The 21,751-nt window shown below is 39.0% G+C and overlaps 2 protein-coding genes and 1 long non-coding RNA gene across 4 annotated transcripts; 1 reads left to right on the forward strand and 2 right to left on the reverse strand.

Annotated features, from left to right (window-relative positions):
* The first annotated feature begins 506 nt into the window (after positions 1 to 506).
* LOC146559368 (uncharacterized) lies at positions 507 to 16,166 on the forward strand. Its single transcript, XR_014888323.1, has 3 exons — positions 507 to 572; positions 15,876 to 15,960; positions 16,122 to 16,166. It is a non-coding gene; the product is annotated as an uncharacterized LOC146559368 (long non-coding RNA).
* On the reverse strand, positions 9,388 to 11,520 carry LOC146559369 (uncharacterized). The gene is made up of 4 exons (XM_085245257.1): positions 11,364 to 11,520; positions 11,105 to 11,193; positions 10,711 to 10,917; positions 9,388 to 9,689 (listed from the first exon to the last, which is right to left on the reverse strand). Exons 1-4 carry the CDS (start codon positions 11,383 to 11,385, stop codon positions 9,684 to 9,686), a joined length of 324 nt encoding a protein of 107 aa, XP_085101383.1. The 5' UTR covers positions 11,386 to 11,520; the 3' UTR covers positions 9,388 to 9,683.
* Positions 12,682 to 21,620, reverse strand: LOC146559370 (uncharacterized). 2 transcript variants are annotated; one of them, XM_085245260.1, is made up of 25 exons: positions 21,518 to 21,620; positions 20,831 to 20,976; positions 20,594 to 20,689; positions 20,012 to 20,083; positions 18,088 to 18,190; positions 17,695 to 17,735; positions 17,299 to 17,370; positions 17,049 to 17,129; positions 16,883 to 16,954; positions 16,695 to 16,781; positions 16,465 to 16,584; positions 16,257 to 16,358; positions 16,060 to 16,155; positions 15,814 to 15,897; positions 15,572 to 15,608; positions 15,428 to 15,468; positions 14,767 to 14,809; positions 14,581 to 14,675; positions 14,363 to 14,470; positions 14,233 to 14,289; positions 14,051 to 14,113; positions 13,845 to 13,952; positions 13,645 to 13,737; positions 13,462 to 13,545; positions 12,682 to 13,278 (listed from the first exon to the last, which is right to left on the reverse strand). In XM_085245260.1, the coding sequence occupies exons 1-25, from the start codon at positions 21,579 to 21,581 to the stop codon at positions 12,976 to 12,978; spliced, it is 2,268 nt and encodes a 755-aa protein (XP_085101386.1). In that variant the 5' UTR covers positions 21,582 to 21,620; the 3' UTR covers positions 12,682 to 12,975. The 2 variants fall into 2 exon arrangements, with proteins under 2 accessions (XP_085101386.1, XP_085101385.1); XM_085245259.1 differs by having other exon boundaries at positions 14,581 to 14,678.
* Between the last annotated feature and the right edge of the window lie 131 nt (positions 21,621 to 21,751).

Below are 21,751 nucleotides of genomic sequence, written 5' to 3' on the forward strand. Positions count from 1 at the left end.
AGCCCAATGCCCTCTGGTCTACACCTCCACAGGTATGTCATCTGGACCTGCTGCCTTTCCACTCTTCATCCTTTTCATAGCTGCCCTCCCTTCCTCTTTACTAATCCTCTGCAGGTCCTGATTCATTTACTGTCGTCCATCCATTCTCCTCTCTTTCTCTTTACCATCATAACTGACAAAGACAAATTTGCAAAGCTAGGATCAGACAATATGCTGCATATTTAAATGGTCTTGTTTTTTCTGTCAATCATTTCTGCTGTAGTTGAGTTTTTCACCTTTTCATACATCCACAATTTATTGGAGAAAGACAGAGGTTCAGCAGTTTTGCCTCTGTAGGCCAGAACATATTATTTTAAGTCAAGGCATATCCTGATTGTTTGACTTTAAATCCGCTGTGGTATGTATAGGAGACAAACTGAGGCAAAGTTGTGTCTTTGTCTAACAAATTATGGACCTGCTGCATGTTAATGGTTTCTGACCTCTCGTTCTCCTCTGACTTTCAGTTTGCATTTCTATGTCATTTGTCAGAAGCTGAAGAGAAATCCAAATGATGCAAGTGATGCGCTAATTAGGTAAGAGAAGTTCAACAGAAATGAAAAGGGGACAAAAAAAGCAAAACAATGAAATAACATGTTTTTTCTAAAGTGAAAGACATTTTTAGCACAAATGATTCATACATTCTTCTGACCGAAGAAGAAATATTCCTCTAATTCTCCTGATTCTCTTCTTACAGGTTAAAATTAGGTTTAAACATGATGGATGGGTAAAACTGAGTTTCTCCAGCAGCCACAAACAGATGTGTGCTTGATGTATTATTGATTTCCTTCTGAAACCTGCTCCATTTTATTTTTTTTCTGCACCTCCATGAAAGATTCAAAAGACCTGAAGGAGATCCTCGATGCTAAACGCTGTACTACTCCTCTCTGACAGACCTGGCTGCAGTTCACCATAACTTTAATATTGATGTCAAGTAAACGAGCGATCCTTTGCTTTAGTGCTGCATCATGTCTTCTTTGAGTTGTTTTGCCCTTGTTGGCTGCGAGCGTTCACCTTTTTCTTCCGACCTCTTTATGGCCGAGTAGTTTTGGTTTATGAGCAGCTGAGTATTTCTATCTCCTGTCACTTTTGCTTCTACACAGTTTTCTGAGATTTTTGCCAAACATTATGCTTCTTTTTTTTTAAAGAACAAACTATTCAAACATGGTGCAAAATGAAATCCAACACACAGGAAGAGAGTGGAAAACAGCATGTGTTAAAGTAAAAATAAGACTAATATTACTGAACTACAAACAGTTCGTGATGAAGTCATCATATTGCATACCTTGATGAGGTCAACAGACTTTAAAGTGGCAGTGGCAGACCTTTTAAATGAATTGGTAGGTAAAAACAGTGTTGTTACTGTCGCCTAAGGGTTAGTACCTCTAAAAATCAAAAAGGAGACGTGATCAGAGTTACAAGTCTAACTTCTTATTTATATGTTTAAGGTTTAAGGCCTCAGTTATTAGACAGCACATGATTATATACTACACGAGACACTAATATCAAAATATAGAGCGCTTAATAAATGCAATAGAGTCCCTGTCATAAAGCACACATATTTTAGAAATTTCTAAAAAAATAAATAAGTCAAATAATAAAAGTGCTATGCCATTATTTTTAGACAAATAAAAAACTGAAAACTTTTTGACAGTCTCATTTCTTATTGAATTTCAAATAGTTTCCAGCTGTTTCCAGAGACTTGCCCTGGATGAATCTTTTCGTTGCATCTTTCGTTGCATCTTTCGTAGCTTTTATTTTGGTATTTCCGTTGAGCCGTACAATACATTTGCATATTAGCCTAAACATTTAGGTTTAACATTTAACATTTAGCATTTAGATTTAACATTTAACATTTAGATTTAACATTTAACATTTAGATTTAACATTTAACATTTAGATTTAAATATAATATTTAGATTTAATATTTAACATTTAGATTTAACATTTAACATTTAGATTTAACATTTAACATTTAGATTTAACATTTAACATTTAGATTTAATATTTAACATTTAGATTTAAATATAATATTTAGATTTAATATTTAACATTTAGATTTAACATTTAACATTTAGATTTAATATTTAACATTTAGATTTAATATTTAACATTTAGATTTAATATTTAACATTTGATGAAAAATTACAAATATTTTACTAAATGTTGTAAAAATTTACTCGAAAAAATATGTTTTTGTAAGGTTTTGAGCTAAATGTGGAAAAATGTTGCCGTTAATTTCAGCATGTTTCACTTTACAAACGGCGCCCCATATTGTCTTGAAGTGGTCATGTGATTGGCTTGCCACGACTACTTTATTCTTCCTCAGTCAAACAGCAGCACTCGTGCGATTGTTTTGCCCCCTTAGCTCCAGGTGTTGTGCTAGACCAGACCTTCACAAAGTGTGGGGCAGAGCCATTGGGGGGGGGGGGGGGGCACGGTATGTAAAGGGGAAAAAAACAAAAAAAACAAGGCTTGGACACTGCTAGCATGATTGGACAGGTTTTTGACGGGGCTCCCACACAAATGCAAAGGAGGAGATGAAGCATCGCTGAATATGTTTCTAAACCAACTTCATTCTAAGCCAAAGACTAGAAAATATGGTGAAGCTTATCTTCCCTTTGGCTTCACCTGCACAAGTGCCGAGGTAGGTCTCCCCGGCAGAATTGGTTTTCCCTTCGTTGGGAGCAGCGCTGGCCTCTCCAAATCACGGACAAACAGTATCACACATTCTTGATTTTTAGTTCACAAACACTTGTTGTAATGACTAACTACTCCTGACATTTTGGAGATGTTAGCTCTTTATACAGTAAAGTTACAGCGGGATACAAATAACATCAGGCTGATCCTGCCACGATTTGTTCCCCCGGTTCAAATCACGGACAAACAGCATCCCACAGTTGTTTATGTTTTTGAACCCATTTTGCAGAGGGATTGAAAAATGTATTGACAGCAATGTTGAATATTATTACACCGGAAAAAAACAACTACACGTAAAATAATCACACCGTGACGCCTCTGCCTTTGTAAATAAAGGAACAGTAGCTGCATGTGTGTATGTAAGCGTGTAAAACCTGCAGAAAGTCAGATTAACAGTATTTTGTCTCTACCTGCTATTCTGCAATTCATCTCATGTAAACGATAACGTGGCGCACAGCCTGACGTGAAAAAAGGCACATACCTTTGACGTTGCATGATGAATTCTGTATTCCTCGTCCACACGTAAACGCAAAAAAAGGAGTTTTAAAAAAATCTCCGTTTTCGGTGATTCGAAACGCCGTTTACATGTGGAAGAAAGGTCCAAACGCATAGAAACAGCTGCGTTTTCAAAAATACCCGTGTAGGTGTGCACGTAGCGTAAAAGAGTTAGTAGTTTATTTTCTTACTAAATGTAATTTATTGCAGATTACTTGTATTTGCTTAATTGTTTAATAAATGTTTGAGGTATGAAATAAACCGCAATGGAGCAAAATATGGGTGTGTTTGGTTAGAGGATGTGTTTGTGCGTGCGTGTGCGCGCGCGCGGGGGGGGGGGGGGGGGGGCGAACATTTTTCTTGTAAAACAAAGGGGGGCCTAGCAAAAAAAGTTTGGGAACCACTGTGCTAGACAGTGATCGTGATTACCATCAGCGGGAGCGCGCGCAGCTGCTTAAAGTTGTAGCGTCCAGATTACTTATGTAGTCAGCTACTTCCGTGCAACTGATAGAAGACGCAGTAAGCTGAACACAGCTTCAACCGTCTGTTTGTTGAAAAATAGTAACAGACCGCATTTTCTTGTTAGTAACTGTAACGGCGTTGTAACGATAGGAATAGTAATTAGTTTATTACTCGTTGCTGAAAAAAGTAACGCCTTTAGTAACGGCGTTACTTGTAATGCCGTTATTCCCATCACTGATAACGACCCTATCTAAATACCAGTAACGATTAACGTGTTCCTGATTCTGGCATAATAACTAGTTACCGTGCTCGTTACCACAATAATAACGTAGTTATTATAACGCGTTAACGCGTTAGTCCCTACACTGGCGGTATGTGGGCCATGTGTAAGCACATTGTGTGGGCCAGATCTGGCCCATACCAATTTTGCTATGTGGGGATCAGGCTGGTGGTATAATGGTGTGGAGGACCAACTGAGTATTATTTAAATACTAGGGGTGCAACGATACACAAAATTCACGGTTCGGTTCAGTTCGATACTTTGGTGTGACGGTTCAATATTTTTTCAATACAAAAAAAATGTTCATGCCTTTTTAATTTGTCATTTATTAAACTTATAAATATATATTTTAACTCAAAAGTACAGTTTTTAAATTGAATGTTGCTGAAACAAAAGTAATTAAAAAAATAAATATATCTCAGGGCTCTCAAAATTTCAAAATCCCTGGTAGCCCTTCGGGCAGGGACTCTTCAGTTTTTGGTAGCCCAAAATAAATGTAAGTAGCCCGAATAAAAAAGAGAGCAATTTTTTGATTGATGTTTTGTTTCCTTTACAATATTATACATTAAAGTATAATATTGTAAAGGAAACAAAACATTAATCAAAAAATTGTAGAAAAACAAATTACAATATTGTATTACAATCATCAACTCAAATACTTGGTTCTAATTGAACAGAAATTTCTATGAACTTGTAAGAACTGTGTAGAACATGAATCAGTCTGTGTCATATCCTGAATTTGAAATTTCCACTGAAGTCACGGGTAAGAGACAAGTGGAACCAAGATCTAGGCCATTTGCTTTTTGAAGTTTGCAAAGACTGCTAAATTTTGCCAGTGGTAGTTCACTCTTTGCAACATAGTACGCTGTTCTAAACAGATTTTTCAGGTTTATTTTTAGTATGTTATTTGCAATTGGTGTTTGTTCTGGGAAAGATATTGCAGACTGAGCAATAATGCATTTCTTGCATTGCTCATGGGTTCTACTGGGGGCCTTTCTTAAAATGACTGGTCCCAGTAACAAAGGCGCTTGTCGACTCAGGAATCGAGAGAAAACCAACAACACACCCGGAGGAACATTATGTTATTTACACGGGTGCACATAAGTGGTCTGCATGTGCGCATTCGCTGTCAAAATAAAAGACGCGCACCAGATAAGAAGTTGCAACGCGCGTTTGCGTCCATATAAAAAGCACTGTTTTTGTCCGCTAGAGTGGGATTTTCACGGCACATTCCGCACCACATCTCTGTGCGTTCATCATTTGTTTGAAGCCAGCTCACCTCCTGCAACCACTTTTCCGAGAATATGTGCTTCTTTTGTGGTTCGGACTCCTTCTGACATTTCTTTGGAGGTGGAAGAACACCAAAGTAATTGCTTAAAGGAGCTTCTTCGACATCTTTAAGAGTTCTAAACAAATGTCTGTCCTCCTCCAGAAAATCTTATATATGCAAACACGCGTTGCAACTTCTTATCTTGTGCGCGTTCAGCAGAACTAAAATATATATCCTGCTGCTTTTACACACACACACATAACGGTCAGCGATTCTCTGCGCGATCAACCTCTCACATGTTTAAGCTTGCTGCGGGAGAGTTCACTTGTCATGTTTGCATAGTAAGCTAACGATTGATAAGACGATATCAGAGGAATTGGTGCGCAAATTATCATCACTCACAGATCAGTGCTGTCGCTCTCTATACACAGTTCACCCGATTGCAAAGTGAAAGCAAAAAACAAGCGCAAATTCAAACGCGATTTCAATATGTCACATATTGACAGTGGCTCACCGATGCCAATGACATAATTACCCAGCTACATTTCCGAAAGAATGCAAAAACATTGACATATATTTTTCCTTCCTACCATAGCCCTACGGGCAGGGCAGAGATAGATTTTGGTAGCCCGACTGGAAAAATCGCTAGCCCCGGGACGTCGGGTTAGCGATTTTGCGAGCCCTGTATCTGATTGAGGAATCACTCATCTTTGGAAAAGAGAGTTTATTACAGAGAAATGGCTCTTTCCAAAATAAAAGCAATACTATACACTTCTTCTGGGCTATATTCTCAGTAGCATATTGTAGCGGGTCAGGGCTGTTCGGGGTTCTGTTTGTACAGTTATGTTTTGTTTATGTTGCCATAGTGACGGGTGACGCCCTCTCGATGCGATGGTGTGTTCTTCCGGGGTCAGAGGGCGCCCTGTGTGTTGCTGTTGTTGTTGCTGTGCGGTTGCCGCGCTGAGCAGTTAGCTAGCGGCAGTGTTCTTCTGCAGATGTCAATAAACGGCTGTGCTCCCTGGCTAGCTCACGGGAAGCAAGACCAAACGACACCTCCGTCTCCTCCTTGTCTGAGCTCGCCACATTGGTGTCAGAAGTGGGACGATGGTGGCACCCCATGTTCTGACCCAAGTGACTTTTCCCCCGCCGGTCGTGACCGGCCGGTGCACCAAAAGATGGCACCTGGACATTTGCAGGACTTTGTGTGGGGTAATGGGGTCGTCGGGGACGACTGACTCCTTAGATGGGGGCTATGTAGCGGGTCAGGACTGTTCGGGGTTCTGTTTGTACAGTTATGTTTTGTTTATGTTGCCATAGTGAAGGGTGACGCCCTCTCACTGCGACGGTGTGTCCTTCCGGGGGCAGAGGGCGCCCTTTGTGTTGTTGTTGTTGTGCGGTTGCCGCGCTGAGCAGTTAGCTAGCGGCAGCGTTCTTCTGCAGATGTCAATAAACGGCTGTGCTCCCTGGCTAGCTCACGGGAAGCAAGACCAAACGACACCTCCGTCTCCACCTTGTCTGAGCTCGCCACAATATTAAACATATCAGGTCCCCATAAGGAGAATCATGTGCTAACGGCTGTCTAAATGACTCGGGTAAAGTTTGAAGCATGCATGCTTGTTGTTTTTGTCTGCTTCCACTTGTCTTTGCACTAGGATGATGTCGGTGTAAATGTGCAGTCATATTCGTTGTGTTCCCACTAGTGCTGTCAGCGTTAATCTCGTTGAAATGACGTTAACGCCACAACACGGCAAATCTCCGTTTACGAGCTACCGCGGATCGCCCCGTGCGTGGGGCTAGACGGCCAACACGTTAACGAGCTAACTGCGCTAACACACTAGTTCCCATCCATGTAATTGAGCATTGCCTGGCACATCCAACATACTGTTTTACTTTAGTCCATGATGCGCTTACCTTCAGGGTCATGAGGGTGGGGGAGGTTCAATTTGCCATGTACATATGCGTACCGAACCGAAAGCACTGTATTGACCAGTTCAATATCGATACGAGTATCGTTGCACCCCTATTAAATACCACAGTCAACCTGAATGTTGTTGCTGATCATGTCCATATTTTGATGGCTGGTTCCAGGAGGGTAGCACACCTGCTCACAAAACTCAGATCATCTCAGTTTTTTGTTTAACATGACAGTGAGTTCACTGTACAGGGTGGGCCATTTATATGGATACACTGTAATAAAATGGGAATGGCCTATTGTGTTGCATTGACAATCCAACACAATGGGCAACACATTGAACACATTTTAAGTGGGCAGAAACTTGTAAATAACTCATGAAAGAATAAAGTTATGTTGAAACCAAGCACAACATTGTTTTTCTTGTGACATTACCAATAAGTTTGAGGTGTCACATGGCCCTCTTCCTATTGAAAAAACAAAAGTTGTATCCAAGATGGCCGACTTCTAAATGGCCACCATGGTCACCACCCATCTTGAGGAGTTTGCCCCCTCACATATACTAATGTGCCACAAACAGGACTTTAATATCACCAACCATTCCCATTTTATTACGGTGTATCCATATAAATGGCCCACCCTGTACTTAAATGGCCTCCACAGTCACCAGATCTTACTCTAATAGAGCTGCTTTGGGATGTGGTGGAACTGGAAATTCACATTATTGATGTGCAGATGACAAATTGTGTTATGCTGACATGGACCAAAAACCCTTGCCAAACGTTTCCAGCAACTTGTTGAATCTGTGAAACAAATAATTTAGGCAATTCTGAAGGAAAAGGGGGTTCAGTCCAATCCCGGCCTAAAATAAGTAATCTGTGTGTGACTTCCTGTGAAAATTTCTCATTTTTCAACAGTGACTATTCTTCTACTCCTGCTGCTTTCTCCATTGTAAATCTGAATCCACAGCCGTGAGTGATTACAAAATCGTGCTGAAAAAGGACTCCTTCTTTTATAATTAGAAGCTCTAATCAGCCACTGGCTCCATCAATCACTGAATCCCAGAGTCCTTTTGCAAGCTGAATGGAGGAGTATTTTTTTAACTTTTAAAAAACATTCACTTCTACCTCTGATCTTTTTGTCTCTGGTAAATTATAAAAAGTGAAAGTGTTAGTGCAGTTTTGGAAAATTTTGAAAAGTCACCGGACAAGACGTTTAAATGTAAACTTGGTCAAGTCTTCAGATGCATGTCGACAAGTAGTCATAATGATAAAACATAAGGTGAAGGGAAAGAAAATTAAATGAGCAGTGGGGCACAGTTTAAAAATGAACCTGTCTGGTTCCGATCGTTTGTCAACGTGAAGTTCACAGCTTGTCCGCATCTTCCAACCACAAAAAAGGGACACAGCCTACTTTTACTGGCTGCTTAAACTTCATGAGTTAAGTCACAAAAGTAGATTTTTTTCTTTGTTAATGGGTTTCTTGTATGACCACATTATCATAGGGTTTTTACCTTACTATATAAAGTGCCTTGAGGTGACTGTTATTGTGATTTGATGCTACATAAATAGCACTGAACAGAATGTTGTAATTGCTGTATTTGATGACCTGTAATTGGTTTGTCAATGACATCAATGTGTTAAACTGGAAGTTTCTTACATATCTGATCAGTGTCAGGCCAGGCAGAATTTAGGCTGGTGGTCCAATGTCATACCTGCTGAGTATGACTCTTTCTTTCCCACGTCAGTAGTTCTATCAATAATTTAGAGCAGGGATGTGAAACTCATTCTACATCATGGGTCACACACAGCTCACTTTGATGTTAAGTGTCTTTCCATATTTTTTAGGTTTTTGAAGTGTGATCAATTTATTTCTGGGATTTTTTTTTTCTAAGATGGCAAATATTTGTTCTTGCTTGTGCACGACTACTCTGCCCTCAACTGATCCATCCATCAACATAGAGGCCAGTTTCCAGGAGGAAAGAAAACACTTAACATTTTACATCAAATGATCTTTAATTCACAGTTTCACAGGAAAACTGCTTCTTTTAGTATACGTACACGCATCTAAATAAAAAAAAACATTTACTTAAAAAACAAATTTAAAAATAAAAACCCAACTATTATTCATAAAAGTCACCGGTTTAAGAAGAAATATTCGAGTGGTTTATTTACTTTAGTCCAACTCTTTTTTATTTTACCAAAACAAAAATAAATGACAGTGACAGACAACAACGATCTGTGTATTTTTATTCGTTCTCGTAACAGAAAGTATCTTCACATTTTTTTGCTTTATGTGGACATTACTGCCATCTTGTGGTGAAAAACCATACAGGCCAGGAGTGGAAAAAAATGGGGGTAAATCCTGCAGACCTACTGTTTGTTGTCAGAACATTAATTTCCAGGAATCATCGGTTTTGTGTACTTGAGACATCAACAGAAGGACAAAAAGAAAAACTGGCACACTCACTTAGTCGACAGATGATATTATAAAAAGACTAACATAGCAGTTTGGTCCCCGAAGAAGCATCAGTCCTGAAATGACAAAGGGAATAATCCCGTTACTGCTGAAAGGAAACAATGATTTATAAAGGAACACTTTAAAAGCCGGGGGGAGGGCAGGAATATTGGGAAATGTAATCAGGTCACGACTGATCCAAGTGTGGCACAGCTCTCATATCATCTGACCAGTTTCCTCTTCTGTAACACACTGGCTCATATGCGTGTAAGTCTTTTCATACAAATGTGAGCAACATGATTCTTAAAATAAAAGTGCAAGTCAGAGAAAAGGAATTCCTCTGAAAGACGAAAGAGTAGGTGTTCCCCTGCTGCGGGTTAGTCAGTCAGATCTGATCACAGTCTGAGCTCTTTAGCACACAAAGAGAGCTGGGTGTGTCTCATCTTGTTAAACTGCAAGTACTGGTAAGGCTGGTTATGGCTGTTCCATAGGAACCAAAGATTCGGCGGATAAGGGTTAGGGTTAGAGCAGAGGTGTGACAGGTTTGTTACAAGTTTAGCTGCAGGTTTATAACTACAGAGACACGTTCACACACTGAGCACTGACAGCTATGTGGAGGTGGCCTGTGTGTGTTCACTGTGCCAGCCCCGGTCATTTTAGTTACCTAAAACTAAAAACAAAAACTAGATGGGGAGAAAAGACTTTAATGAACTAAAATAAAAATTAAAAATAAACCTTTGAAAAAAATATTTTGTGAGCTTGGAAAAGGTGAATCACAAAAAAGAAATTACCTACTGTCCTAAATACATTCCTTCCAATAAAATAATAATAATAATACAAACTACACTAAAACAAGAGAATCCACCCTGGAAAATAACTTCAACTAAACCGAATTAAATACAAAAAGAAATCAAAATAAAAACTAATTAGAAAAATACGAAAACTATAACGACTTTGGCTACAAAATACTAATAATAAATACAAATAATAATAATAATAACAACAACAACAATAATAATAAAAATCAACTAAAACCACTTTGCCTGATCAGGAGATGAGGAAGTGATCCCTGAAACTAAACCGTACAGGTACACCTACCTCATCACTGCTGGAAGATTTGCCTCCATGCTTCTTCTCCTTTTTCTTTTTCTCCTTCTTCTTCTCACCATGTTCCTTGCTGTGAGACTTGTCCTTATCCTTGTCCTTATGCTTGTCCTTATGCTTGTCCTTGTCCTTATGCTTGTCCTTGTCCTTACTTCCAGACTTGTCCTTGTCCTTACTTCCAGACTTGTCTTTGCTGCCTTCCTAAAAATATACAAAGTTTACAATTAATAAATAGTTTTTTTATGTCGTGATTATTGTAGTTAATCAAAAGTAAGGAAATACGTGAAAAACCGGTTTACAAGAGGAGATGTCAATTCTCGTCACCGTGTTTATGCAACTCCCATCCGTAGCGCACATTTTGTTCTGGAAAGCGAATTAAAAGTCTTACCTTGTCCTTATCTTTGTTCTTGCCCCAGGGAAAATTGAGTTCATCTTTCTGTGCTTCCTCCTTCTTTATCTCCTCGTCCTTACCCGCAGCTGCCAAAGACAAAGATGGGACAGGGTTTTAAGGACCATGTGTCCACATATCGCAATATGGAGCGCAAAACCTGTTCGCAGGTTTTGCGCGAACAAAAGCGCAAAATCTTCGAACAACAGAAGAGTGCAGCTAAAGAAAAAAAACACGTAAAGCTGCAATATATTTTTACCTTCTGACAGATCGAAACTCATTGTGACTATTACTTATGCGCCTCTTCTCTCCGATTCCGAAACAGACTCTGTCAGCGAGCTCTCGCTGCTACTACTTTTCAGGAAATCTGGAGTGACCGACCGCACCTAAGTCACGTGTTCAACACCGCACCACGCCCCGCAAACGCAGTTCGTTCTTGCGGTGAGGTGAGAGGGAGACGTTGTGAGGTAGTGTTATATTTCTTATTTGTGCGTATTTGATACATAACCTTGCTCGCTGGCCTGTCCACCGTCCACCTGCTTCCCCCACATCAGCTGCGATAAGCTCCATCCCTCCTACCATCCTCCCGGATAGTCCCTCTCCTCTTTATTTCAAGGATGCAACAGTGTCCATGTTTTTCAAAATGACTTAAAAATTTGGATTATTCTGACTACAGAATAGTTTTCAACCCTTCCATGATCTTTTAAAGAAGAGGTAGATCATGTTCATATATGTCTTCTTCTTTGGATGATAGAGCTTTAACCTGCAATTGTGGATGGCACAGTGAACTGTGCTCACAGACAATGATTTCTGGAAGTGGTCCTGAGCCTGTACAGTGATTTCCATGACCTGTAGTTATGTCACATGCTATAATATTACACATCTAAAACAGAAGATGGCACCAGAGCTTCTGTAACATAAATTTTATGCAATATATTCAGACTTTCTTTCTATATATTCAGGATTCATTTGATTTATTCATTCACTATATTTGAGTTTTAATTCAATATATACAGGCTTTCATTTAATTTATTTGAGGCTAATTCCATGTATAGATACACATACATATTGGAATCTCAAATACTGTGTGACAATGGCACTGCTGCTTTCTGAAAGACATATGGCTTGTGCTGCCTTGCTCTTAACTCCATGCAGCAGCAAAAGCCATTGGGTCTGGGGGAACACCTGCACGTGTCACAACTGTGTCCCACTGTAACATAAATTCGGGCAACCATAATTACTGGGGCACATGGTCCACATGGGTCCAAAAATGACACAGCACAACACACATTTAAAACCATATGCTCAACCTAGTAATCAGTGCAGTGCATACCGCTTTCTATGCCAAGGGGTAACAGAGGTGATCAATTGTGGTTCAGCAATTGAATGGAGTTGCTAAAGAATAAAGCAACTCCTTTTATCTTTTATAATTTGTATTTCCTGACAGTAGTTTAGAGTAGTTACATGTATAAAATATTTACATTGTAATTAACTGTAGATATAGAATTTACTGCTTATAATGAAAGCAGCCTCTAGTAGAAAGTGCTGATGCACCAACTAGTAATAATAACAGCAAACACAAACCACAAACATGAATTCATGCTCTTTTATTTCTCAAACCTTTAACCTGTTGTGATCATAAATTGACATTTCCTCCACCAATTGACAAGTTTACAACTGTCAATTGTAAACTTGTCAATTTTAAAAACACAAATCTTTTCTCTCTAATCAAGCGGTGTATTTATTTTGTAAAATTTACTCCAATGAAATCATGACCCAAGGTAACATCATTAAAGCATTCATGATTACATTTAAGTGCTTCCATTGTGATGTAGGCCAGATTTTGGCTGATAACTAAGATCTATGAAATCTTAATATTGGTAAGGTCTGGGCCCTGACAGCAGATCCTTTGAGGTGAAGTGACTAGTGGAGTGTGTCGTGCTGTCTCCAGTCTTCTTCGGGGTGCCCATCAGGCTCTCCATGTAGCTGGGACGTTTGATTACAAGGGATGGCTTGGTGGCAGCTGAAGAACTCACAGGATGCAGCTTCAAGGCGGGAGATGTAAGAGACACATTGGGAGTATCACTTGGCTTGGAGCTGGCAGAAGGTCCACCACCACCTGAGGCTGAAATGCTGGTTTTAGAGTGGCTGCTTTGCTCACCATCAAGGTGGTCCTGGAAATGAACATTAACAATCCATTTTGAACATTTTTAGATTAAAAGCTTTTTTTGTTGTTTCTATTGATTTCACTTCCCGAGGAGCCAAAACTTCGGTAAAAAAGAATAACACTAAAATTATTATTTGTCATTTTTCTTTCATATAATCTGATGATATTAGCATGTTACAGGTCATTTTACCTGTTCCTCCCTTTTCTCACTCTCCTCCTTTTTATTTTCCTTGTCGCTGTCACTACCAGAGGAGCCTGAACTGGAGCTTGAGTCCTGCTCAGAGAGGAAGCATTAGAAACTCATCAACTCACAAATATGATTACCAAAATGAGCAGAGACACATTTTTTTTCCATCACACAGAGTAGAACTACCTTCTTTTTGTCTTTCTTCTTCTTGTCTTTCTTCTTTTTCTTCTTCTTGTCATCATCACTGCTGGAAGAAGAACCCGAAGAGGAACTGGAATCCTGGGATGTAAATATGATAGTGAGGTCACACAATCATAAGACGGATAGGAACCAGAGTTTTGAAAATATACAAAGGAGGAGGAGGCAGTGAGTCCACTCTTCTTTACCTTTTTCTTGTCTTTCTTCTTCTTTTTCTTCTTATCCTTCTTCTTCTTTTTCTTCTTATCATCATCACTAGAAGAATCACTTGAGGAGCTTGATGAAGAAGAAGAATCCTGGACAAAAAACAAGGAACATATTTCATTTAGAGGAATTACAGTAGCTTATAAATAAATAAAGTCAACCTAAAACCTTAAAGTGGATGGCCCCTCACCTTCTTTTTCTTCTTCTTCTTCTTCTTGTCCTTCTTCTTCTTCTTCGTCTTCTTCTTCTTTTTCTAAATACGAAAACGAAGACTCAATTTAAATTGTGCAATCTTCTATCTTTCATCATTTTGAGTGCGGCAAATGTGTTTGCAAAGACGAAAATGGCAATATTTGTAGATGTTCTTCTCACCTTGTCATCATCACTATCGGAGGAAGAAGAGGAGCTATCATCAGAAGAGCTAGAATCCTAGAAAGTGCATCAGTCAGTCAGTAACAGAAATATTTTCTGTAAAATATATATTTAGACTTTTTCTAGCCACCTTCTTCTTCTTCTTCTTTGTCTGCTTCTTCTTCTTTTTCTTCTTCTTTTTCTTCTTTTCATCTTCACTATCAGAGGAAGAAGAAGAAGAAGAAGAAGAGCTGGAATCCTGTAAAAGAGTTGAACAATTACAAGTTTAATTTATTATTATTAGTATATATTATTAGTAGTAGTAGTACTGTTATTAGAGTTCTGTATGGGTAGCTGACAATCTTTTACCTTTTTCTTTTTCATTTTCTTCTTTTTGTCCTTCTCTTCCCCTCCTCCTTCATCATCACTCAGGTTGCCATCCTCAGGTACTGCCTCTACTCCCCCTGCTAGACAGGAAACATCATTGCCATCAATACCATTGCCAATGCCATCAATGCTATTTGATCTATGTAAGAGCTAGAGAAGCATACATACCAGCCAATGTAGAGGAGACTTTGCAATCGTCTGAAGTTTGAAGCTGTCATGGGAAAGGAAAGTAACTATTATATCTTTTTCTTTCTGTCATGCCTTTCTATATAAAACCAGGACGTGGTCACCATGATGTGACCACTCCTGTTTGTAGGCTCCCTAAAGCACTGAGTCAGCTGTAAACATTTAATTTTTCTCAACATGGGGAGAAACCAAGGACACTGAAAACTCCTGTGGAATCATCTTTTCAATGAAGCAACAAACTCCAGAGCAAGAAAAATTAAACAAAAAAAAAACTGTAGGTCTTCTGTTAGCCACTTGAGGCTGATCCCAAAAACCTGTCAGCTCCATTAATCTCTCTCAAGCTTTTGTCTCTTGTGCACCGTCATCTTTAGCTATCCCGGTACTTCTTATCTAGGCTAGCAACTTGACAGCCACACAATAAATTTGCACTGAACCATTCTCAGCTTTATCATCTTTTCTGAGTCCAACAGGGCAATCATAATATATAAAAGGAACATCATGCAGTCCTTACTTAAACCTGAAACTGGCAACCGAGAAAAATTATCATGAATAAGTTTGCATCGGCTGTCGCTCTTTTGTTTGCACGTATTGAGTTTGTGCATGCAGGTGTAGTGTGAAAAGTATGCGTGAGCAAATATTTCACCTTGCCAGGAACCTTTTCATCTGGTCCTGGAATCACACCACCTACAAAAATGGAGAAAAGGCAACCAAAAGGATCAACATAATGTAAATGTTTGGCTACTGTGATTTATATTACTGTGCACAAGAGCAAGTAGAAAACACTCACCTGCTGCTGACAGAACAATATCACTCTGCTCTTCATCCTGAAAGAAGACACAGAAGCACACGCACACAGTTAAGCTAAAAAAATAAACTTCACAAACTTTCAAAATGATAAAAGCTGAGTTGTTAGGAATCATTTCCTGATAGTGAAAAGCCAGTGAGAGGGCAAATGTGTTCACTGTGGGCGGGTTATCACAGAGCAACAGGACTGATGCTTTTATTAAACACAAACACAAGTTACTTTACTTTTTTCTCATCGTCCTCCTTCTTCTTGTCCTTTTTCTTTTTCTCCTTGTCACTGTCAGAAGATGAGGATGAAGAGCTGGAATCCTGCATTAAGGAAAAGAAACATCATTCATCTTGTTGTTTAAATAAAGAAATGAAACCCCTATGGTAAGGTTTCTTCTTCATTGTTCATGCCTGGATACTGACTGTATATTTTGTAACGTCATATGAATGTAAGAGGACAACAAACATCCACATCTGTTTGACCTTTTTCTTGTCCTTCTTTTTCTTCTTCTTCTTTTTCTTCTTCTCATCCTCACTATCAGAAGAAGAAGAAGAGGAGGAGCTATTTGAGCTGCAGTCCTGTGGAAAAATGAATATATTTAAAACAAAATATCATCAATGAACTGTGATACAGAAATAGAGAAATTAGTCAGTTGAAAATTAAGAACCTCAGGCATTACCTTCTTCTTTTTCTTCTTCTTGTCCTTTTTCTTCTTCTTTTTCTTCTTGTCATCCTCGCTGTCAGAAGAAGATGAAGAAGAGGAGCTATCTGAGCTGGAGTCCTGTGGAAAAACAAATGTATTTAAAACAAAAAAGTCTTAATGAACTTTTAAACACAAGTGAAATAGAAAGATTAGTCACTTGAAAATTAAGACGCTTGGACAATACCTTCTTCTTTTTCTTTTTCTTGTCCTTGTCCTTTTTCTTCTTCTTTTTTTTCATCTTGTCATCCTCACTGTCAGAAGAGGATGAAGAAGAAGAGCTATCAGAAGACGAGGAGCTGGAGTCCTGTGAAAGGAAAAAATATAGTTAACACACAAAAATCTCTTTAATAAATGAGTTTTAACACAGAAGTAAAATACATTATTCACTTGAAAATTAAGAAACACGGGGAATACCTTCTTCTTTTTCTTCTTCTTCTTGTCTTTTTTCTTCTTCTTTTTCTTCTTGTCATCCTCGCTATCAGAAGAAGAGGAGCTGGAGTCCTGTGAGAAAGGAATAAAAAGTATTCACATAAAATCTATTTCTGTCTGCACATTAACACAGACACATCAGGCAGACAGACACATGATAGTGATGTTCATACCTTCTTCTTCTTCTTTTTCTTCTTCTTCTTCTTGTCATCTTCACTGTCAGAAGATGAAGAAGAGCTGGATTGCTGTGAGAAAGGAATAAAAAGTATTAAGTATAAATCATTCTCTGTCTTTTTCCTCAGAGTTACATACATGTGGTGACAATGGTGAGTTTCACACCTTCTTCTTCTTTTTCTTCTTCTTCTTCTTTTCGTCCTCACTGTCAGATGATGAACTATCAGATGATGAGGAAGAAGATTCCTAGGACAGAGGACGTATAATACATATTCATTAACATAGTCTACCATACCTACCATAGTCTACCTTTGTCTCTGTCATTTGTCATTTATGGTATGTTGAAATTTGATAGTCTTATTAAACAATTAGTCGTCGTAAAATTTGCCAGTTTTGGAGGGGAAATTAAACCCACTTTCTTCTTCTTTTCCTTCTTCTTCTTCTTTTCCTTCTTCTTGTCATCCTCATCATCTGATGAGCTAAAATCCTGAGACAAATAAAAATAAAATTACAATGATAAGTTTGGAATGTTTTGATGTATTGTGCTCTGTTTTTCACACAACCGAGTGGATTGGTGGATCGGTACACAGGACCTATATGATTGATTCAAATTAAGAATTTTTTTCTCTGCTAAACATGTACGGCATGTAAATTATGGTTTGCAATACATTTCTCATGAATCTGATGAAATCCTGATGAAAAAACATGTTGGTCGATTAATAAAGCTGTTCTCTATACCACAGGTGTTACTGGAGCGTCGACCTCTTTAGCAATGCAATGTATAAAATTACAGACTTGAGTTGTTTCTCACCTGACCAAGATCGTCTGCATGTTTTATTTGGCCATTGGAACCTGGTAAGATTGAATGCAACAAAATGCAATGCATTAGTTTAATCATTCTGGAAACAAAAAGACATTTTGTTATGTAAACAGCTGGTCTACTATGATCACAGAATGTGGGGTTGCAGGATGGTTTAGGACATGTTGTTATAAAGGGGATCTAGACACAGCCCCCATTCTGGCTTTGTGAGCTGACCTCAGCACTACTCCACGATAACCCAATGAATGTTCAGTATCTGTTTGTGAACGGCAAATTAAACAAACTAGCCGTTTGATTTAATTGAAATTTCAGGTTCATCGAGCGAACGCTGCAAACCAGAAATCAAGAACAAACTGTCATCGTGAAATAGCGTAGATCACCTACCAGCCTGAGATATGACGACACTGTCGTGGATATACTCTTTCTCCTTGTCTTTTTTCTTCTTCTTTTCCTTCTCCTTTTTCTTCTTCTTCTTTTTCTTTTCATCCTGCCAGGAAACATTGAACAGCAGTTGTTTCGTAAATGCATTTTTATTTCGCGTGTATTCATGCAGTGTTGCATTTGTATTAATAAAAAAGACTCGGGAGAAGGATTCAAAATCAGACATCAAAACCAACTCACAGTATGCACATCCACGCATAACCATGCATGAGCAGTGATGCATGGAAGCATGCACACAATGGATATGTTACTGTATTCTCGTGATAAGACACATAACTTTCTCAGACACAACTCATGGGTAGCTGGATGAGATCCAAAAGATATCATTGTTAATGGGCGTGTTCCTCTCACATAGTTTGTCATTTCAGATCAGGACATTAAAGTCTATCGCCTGTTGAGAAATCATTTCTGCTGCTCTGTATACTTATTTTTGAGACCTTCTACTTCAGTAAGTTAAATAAAGTCACAATAAAGCTCATCAGTTGTTAAGTCCTATCCGAGGTGACCCACTAGGTGGTTAACTGGTTGTTGCTTTGTGTCTTTGACCTTTGTCTTTTTATCTTAAAATCATGCAATAGCAAAATAACTGGCTTTTCCTGAGTCTCCAGTCTTTACACCCACATCATGTCATCATATGACTGCAGTCATCTAAAAGTTGCAAAATTGGAAAACTAGACAAAACTGGAATTGCGAGTCATTGTGTGCTCCTTGAGTTATTTTAAGAGCTGAAATTGACAAGAGCAGGGAGAAGACTGGCGTGCTTATCTATCAGTTTGCTGAGAGACAGGATAAAAATGCAGTTTTTAGATTCAATCCACCCTAAATATTCACTGAACAGACAACATCTTTAGACAGTATCCTCACTGGAGGCAGATACATAATTAAATGGGACAATCAATCCCATGTGAGCCGATTTGAAATTGTGCTTCCAGCCAAGGACTTTGTATAGCTGCTTTTCGTAAGGATTTAAACAAAACTGCAAAACTCTCCAAGTGTTTGGAAGGGTATTCACATAAGCAAACATCAATTAATGACTGTAAGCAATGTTGTCATGACTAAGTCATGTAATGGCAGCACCTGGTAAATGACAGGTTAGAGCAGGCATGGAGCTGCAAGGGAGTCGTGTTTTTCTACTTGGTAATAAGCACATACAGAAGCTACATGTGAGCAAGAAAACCCTGGCTTCTCCTAAAACCTGAATCTATTAATAAAGGTGAAAATTCTAATGAAAACAGACCAGTCACATGATCACAGAAATTACACACTTATTCAGATTTATTACATTAGAATTGAAGGCTCTAGATCAGCCATCAATCATTACAACTTACTTCTGTCGAGGGTCTGCTGTTGTGTTTGACTTTGTGTCTCATGTGTCAACATACAGAGAACAAAAGCGCTCTGGACAGCCCTCACAAAACTCTTTTGGATGCCTGACCTTAGCAGGAGCTTTTAAAAAAGGCTCTCAAAGACCCATCACAGGATCTGTGGTTAGGTGTAAATGTGTGTGTCATGCATGTGGGTGTGCGGATAAAACTGCTTTGTCACTTTATCAGCAAAACTACAATTTACCAATAAACACAAAGTGCTCTGCACGGATGCATCAGCAACATTTTGGTGCACACTTTTGCTCACACTGACTAGTTAAAAATGCCCCAGTGTTACAAGTGGTGTGTGACAAACTGTGACCTCCATATCAAATAGTGGTTGGAAATAACACGAGGCATTCGGTCTGAAAGTTGAAGTGGCTGTTCGAGAAGTGTTTTTCTTCCATGGCTCCACATGTGAAGATCGCATTTATTTCGATTTCTGTTGAACAAATAATTTTCCTCTTGAAACCCTGATCAGCACATGCCAATCTGCAATTTACCTCACTATCACTGTCTGAGGAGCTACTGGAGGAAGATGAAGATGAAGAAGAGGAGGAGGAGGAGCTGGAGCTCTGTTAAGAAAGAAGGAGAATATTAGTGCTTAATTTTACGTACAGAAGTTTATGTAAACAATCTTTTGTTTATGAAACGATACATGAGAAGGAATGAGCCATGGCCAACACGCCCCAGTGAGTTTCTGTCATACGAGGGCAAGTTGTGTCTGTGACTGCATATGGGAGAGGCCCTTCAGGCACTTGGCAACACACATAAAGGAAAACTCCACAAACAAGCACACATGCACACACCTATCCCTGCTATGTCGTTAACCACTTGTGCAAAAAGCGACAGTTGAGCCACACATGGAACAAACGATTCTCTCCTGTTTGGCTGTACTCCACTCCTCTGTAAGAAGCTGTAACTCATGATTTCAGCACCACATGTGCTCCCGTCAGGACAAATCCTTAAGAAAACTGCTGAGTTAACTTAGCAGATACCAGAAAATATTTACAAACAAAAAATTCCAAATACAATCAATACCGTTTTCATCGGCAGTTCACTTTACTGAACTCTGTCACACTTACTTTCTTCTTCTTCTTTTTCACCTTCTTTTTCTTCTTTTCTTTCTTGCCGATACCCTCATCTTCGCTGTCTGGAGAGCTGTCAAGTGAATACATCTCCTGGTAAACACAAGAGAGGAGAAAGTACATGTGTTATCTTCAGTGGGGATATTGAGCCTGTGAACAGAGCTGCTTTAATTGCTTCACTGTCATTAGATAATGGAGAAGTCACAACATGTGTGCTTTGTTTCTCCTGCTCACCTCATCTCCTGTTCCTGCAGGTTTCCCGATCTGAGTCTTGTCTCCCTGCGTCTTGGCCAGCTCCGCAGGCCCTTCTACTTCAGCCGGGGGCTGCGAACCGCCAGAGGGCACCGCTGCAGGCTCGACGCCTGCAGTGTCTCCTCCACCTGCAGTTAAACAATTCAGGTGAGCAGTGTTACAAATATCTGCCTGAAAGACATCAATTTTTCTGAACGCTCAACTAATGAGTAATCTGTATATACAAACATCTGTCTTATCAGCCTATTTTTAACATGCACTTTTAATAAAATATTAAAATAAATAAAAAACACATATGACAGCATCATATGCCAGGACGTCCTTGTTATCCAACTTTCTTAAAAGGACAGCCAGGTTAAAACAAAGAAATTAAAAATCAGTCATCAACACTAAAACTGTGCCTGCATATACTTTATAGTTGGCTATAAATCAGTGAATACTCTAATAATTAACAATTTGGGGAAGTGCCACACCCCTGACAGCAGGAGAAAGGTTTAAAAAGAGCCTGCTGTCTACAAATATGAAGCGGTAGGAGTGCATCAGCTGCAATCTCCCTGCAGCGGTTATTCTGCACATTTAAAAAGGCATTATCCAAAAATAAATACATTTAATCCACACTTTTCAAACTGTAAAAGAAAAAAGAAACAAGCCAGTTAACAAATAGCAAACCTTTGAGGAGGGTGGACTCCATTTCGGTCCAGTTCTCTCCTCTGTCCAGGAGTCCAGGTCTCATCTGACAAAGCCACCTGATCACATTTATAACAAGGTGTGGGTGTGTGGAGCCCTGGGGTGGAGAAACAGGGAGAGCCAAAAGCAGAAACTTCCCCACATCAGTTTCAAAATAAAGGTCACTATAAAAGAAAGTCACCAATCAGTTCTGACTGTTATCTTTTTTTTGTACCC

This window comes from Mchenga conophoros, linkage group LG14 (assembly GCF_057382185.1).
Source record: "Mchenga conophoros isolate Kocher_MC1m ecotype Shallow Benthic linkage group LG14, M_conophoros_male_GT1.1, whole genome shotgun sequence".
Taxonomy (NCBI): domain Eukaryota; kingdom Metazoa; phylum Chordata; class Actinopteri; order Cichliformes; family Cichlidae; genus Mchenga; species Mchenga conophoros.

What these genes read in the sequence shown, in the direction of transcription:
- LOC146559369 (XM_085245257.1), bottom strand. Translation starts at nt 11,385, where the DNA reads ATGAGTTTCGATCTGTCAGAAG. An exon ending in GAGTTTCGATCTGTCAGAAG is followed by an intron (nt 11,194 to 11,363) that starts GTAAAAATATAT and finishes TGTCTTTGGCAG; the next exon opens with CTGCGGGTAAGGACGAGGAG. An exon ending in AGAACAAAGATAAGGACAAG is followed by an intron (nt 10,918 to 11,104) that starts GTAAGACTTTTA and finishes GTATATTTTTAG; the next exon opens with GAAGGCAGCAAAGACAAGTC.
- LOC146559370 (XM_085245259.1), bottom strand. Translation starts at nt 21,581, where the DNA reads ATGAGACCTGGACTCCTGGACAGAGGAGAGAACTGGACCGAAATGGAG. An exon ending in AGAAGAAGAAAAAGAAGAAG is followed by an intron (nt 16,156 to 16,256) that starts GTAATGCCTGAG and finishes ATTTTTCCACAG; the next exon opens with GACTGCAGCTCAAATAGCTC. An exon ending in TATTGTTCTGTCAGCAGCAG is followed by an intron (nt 15,469 to 15,571) that starts GTGAGTGTTTTC and finishes CCATTTTTGTAG; the next exon opens with GTGGTGTGATTCCAGGACCA.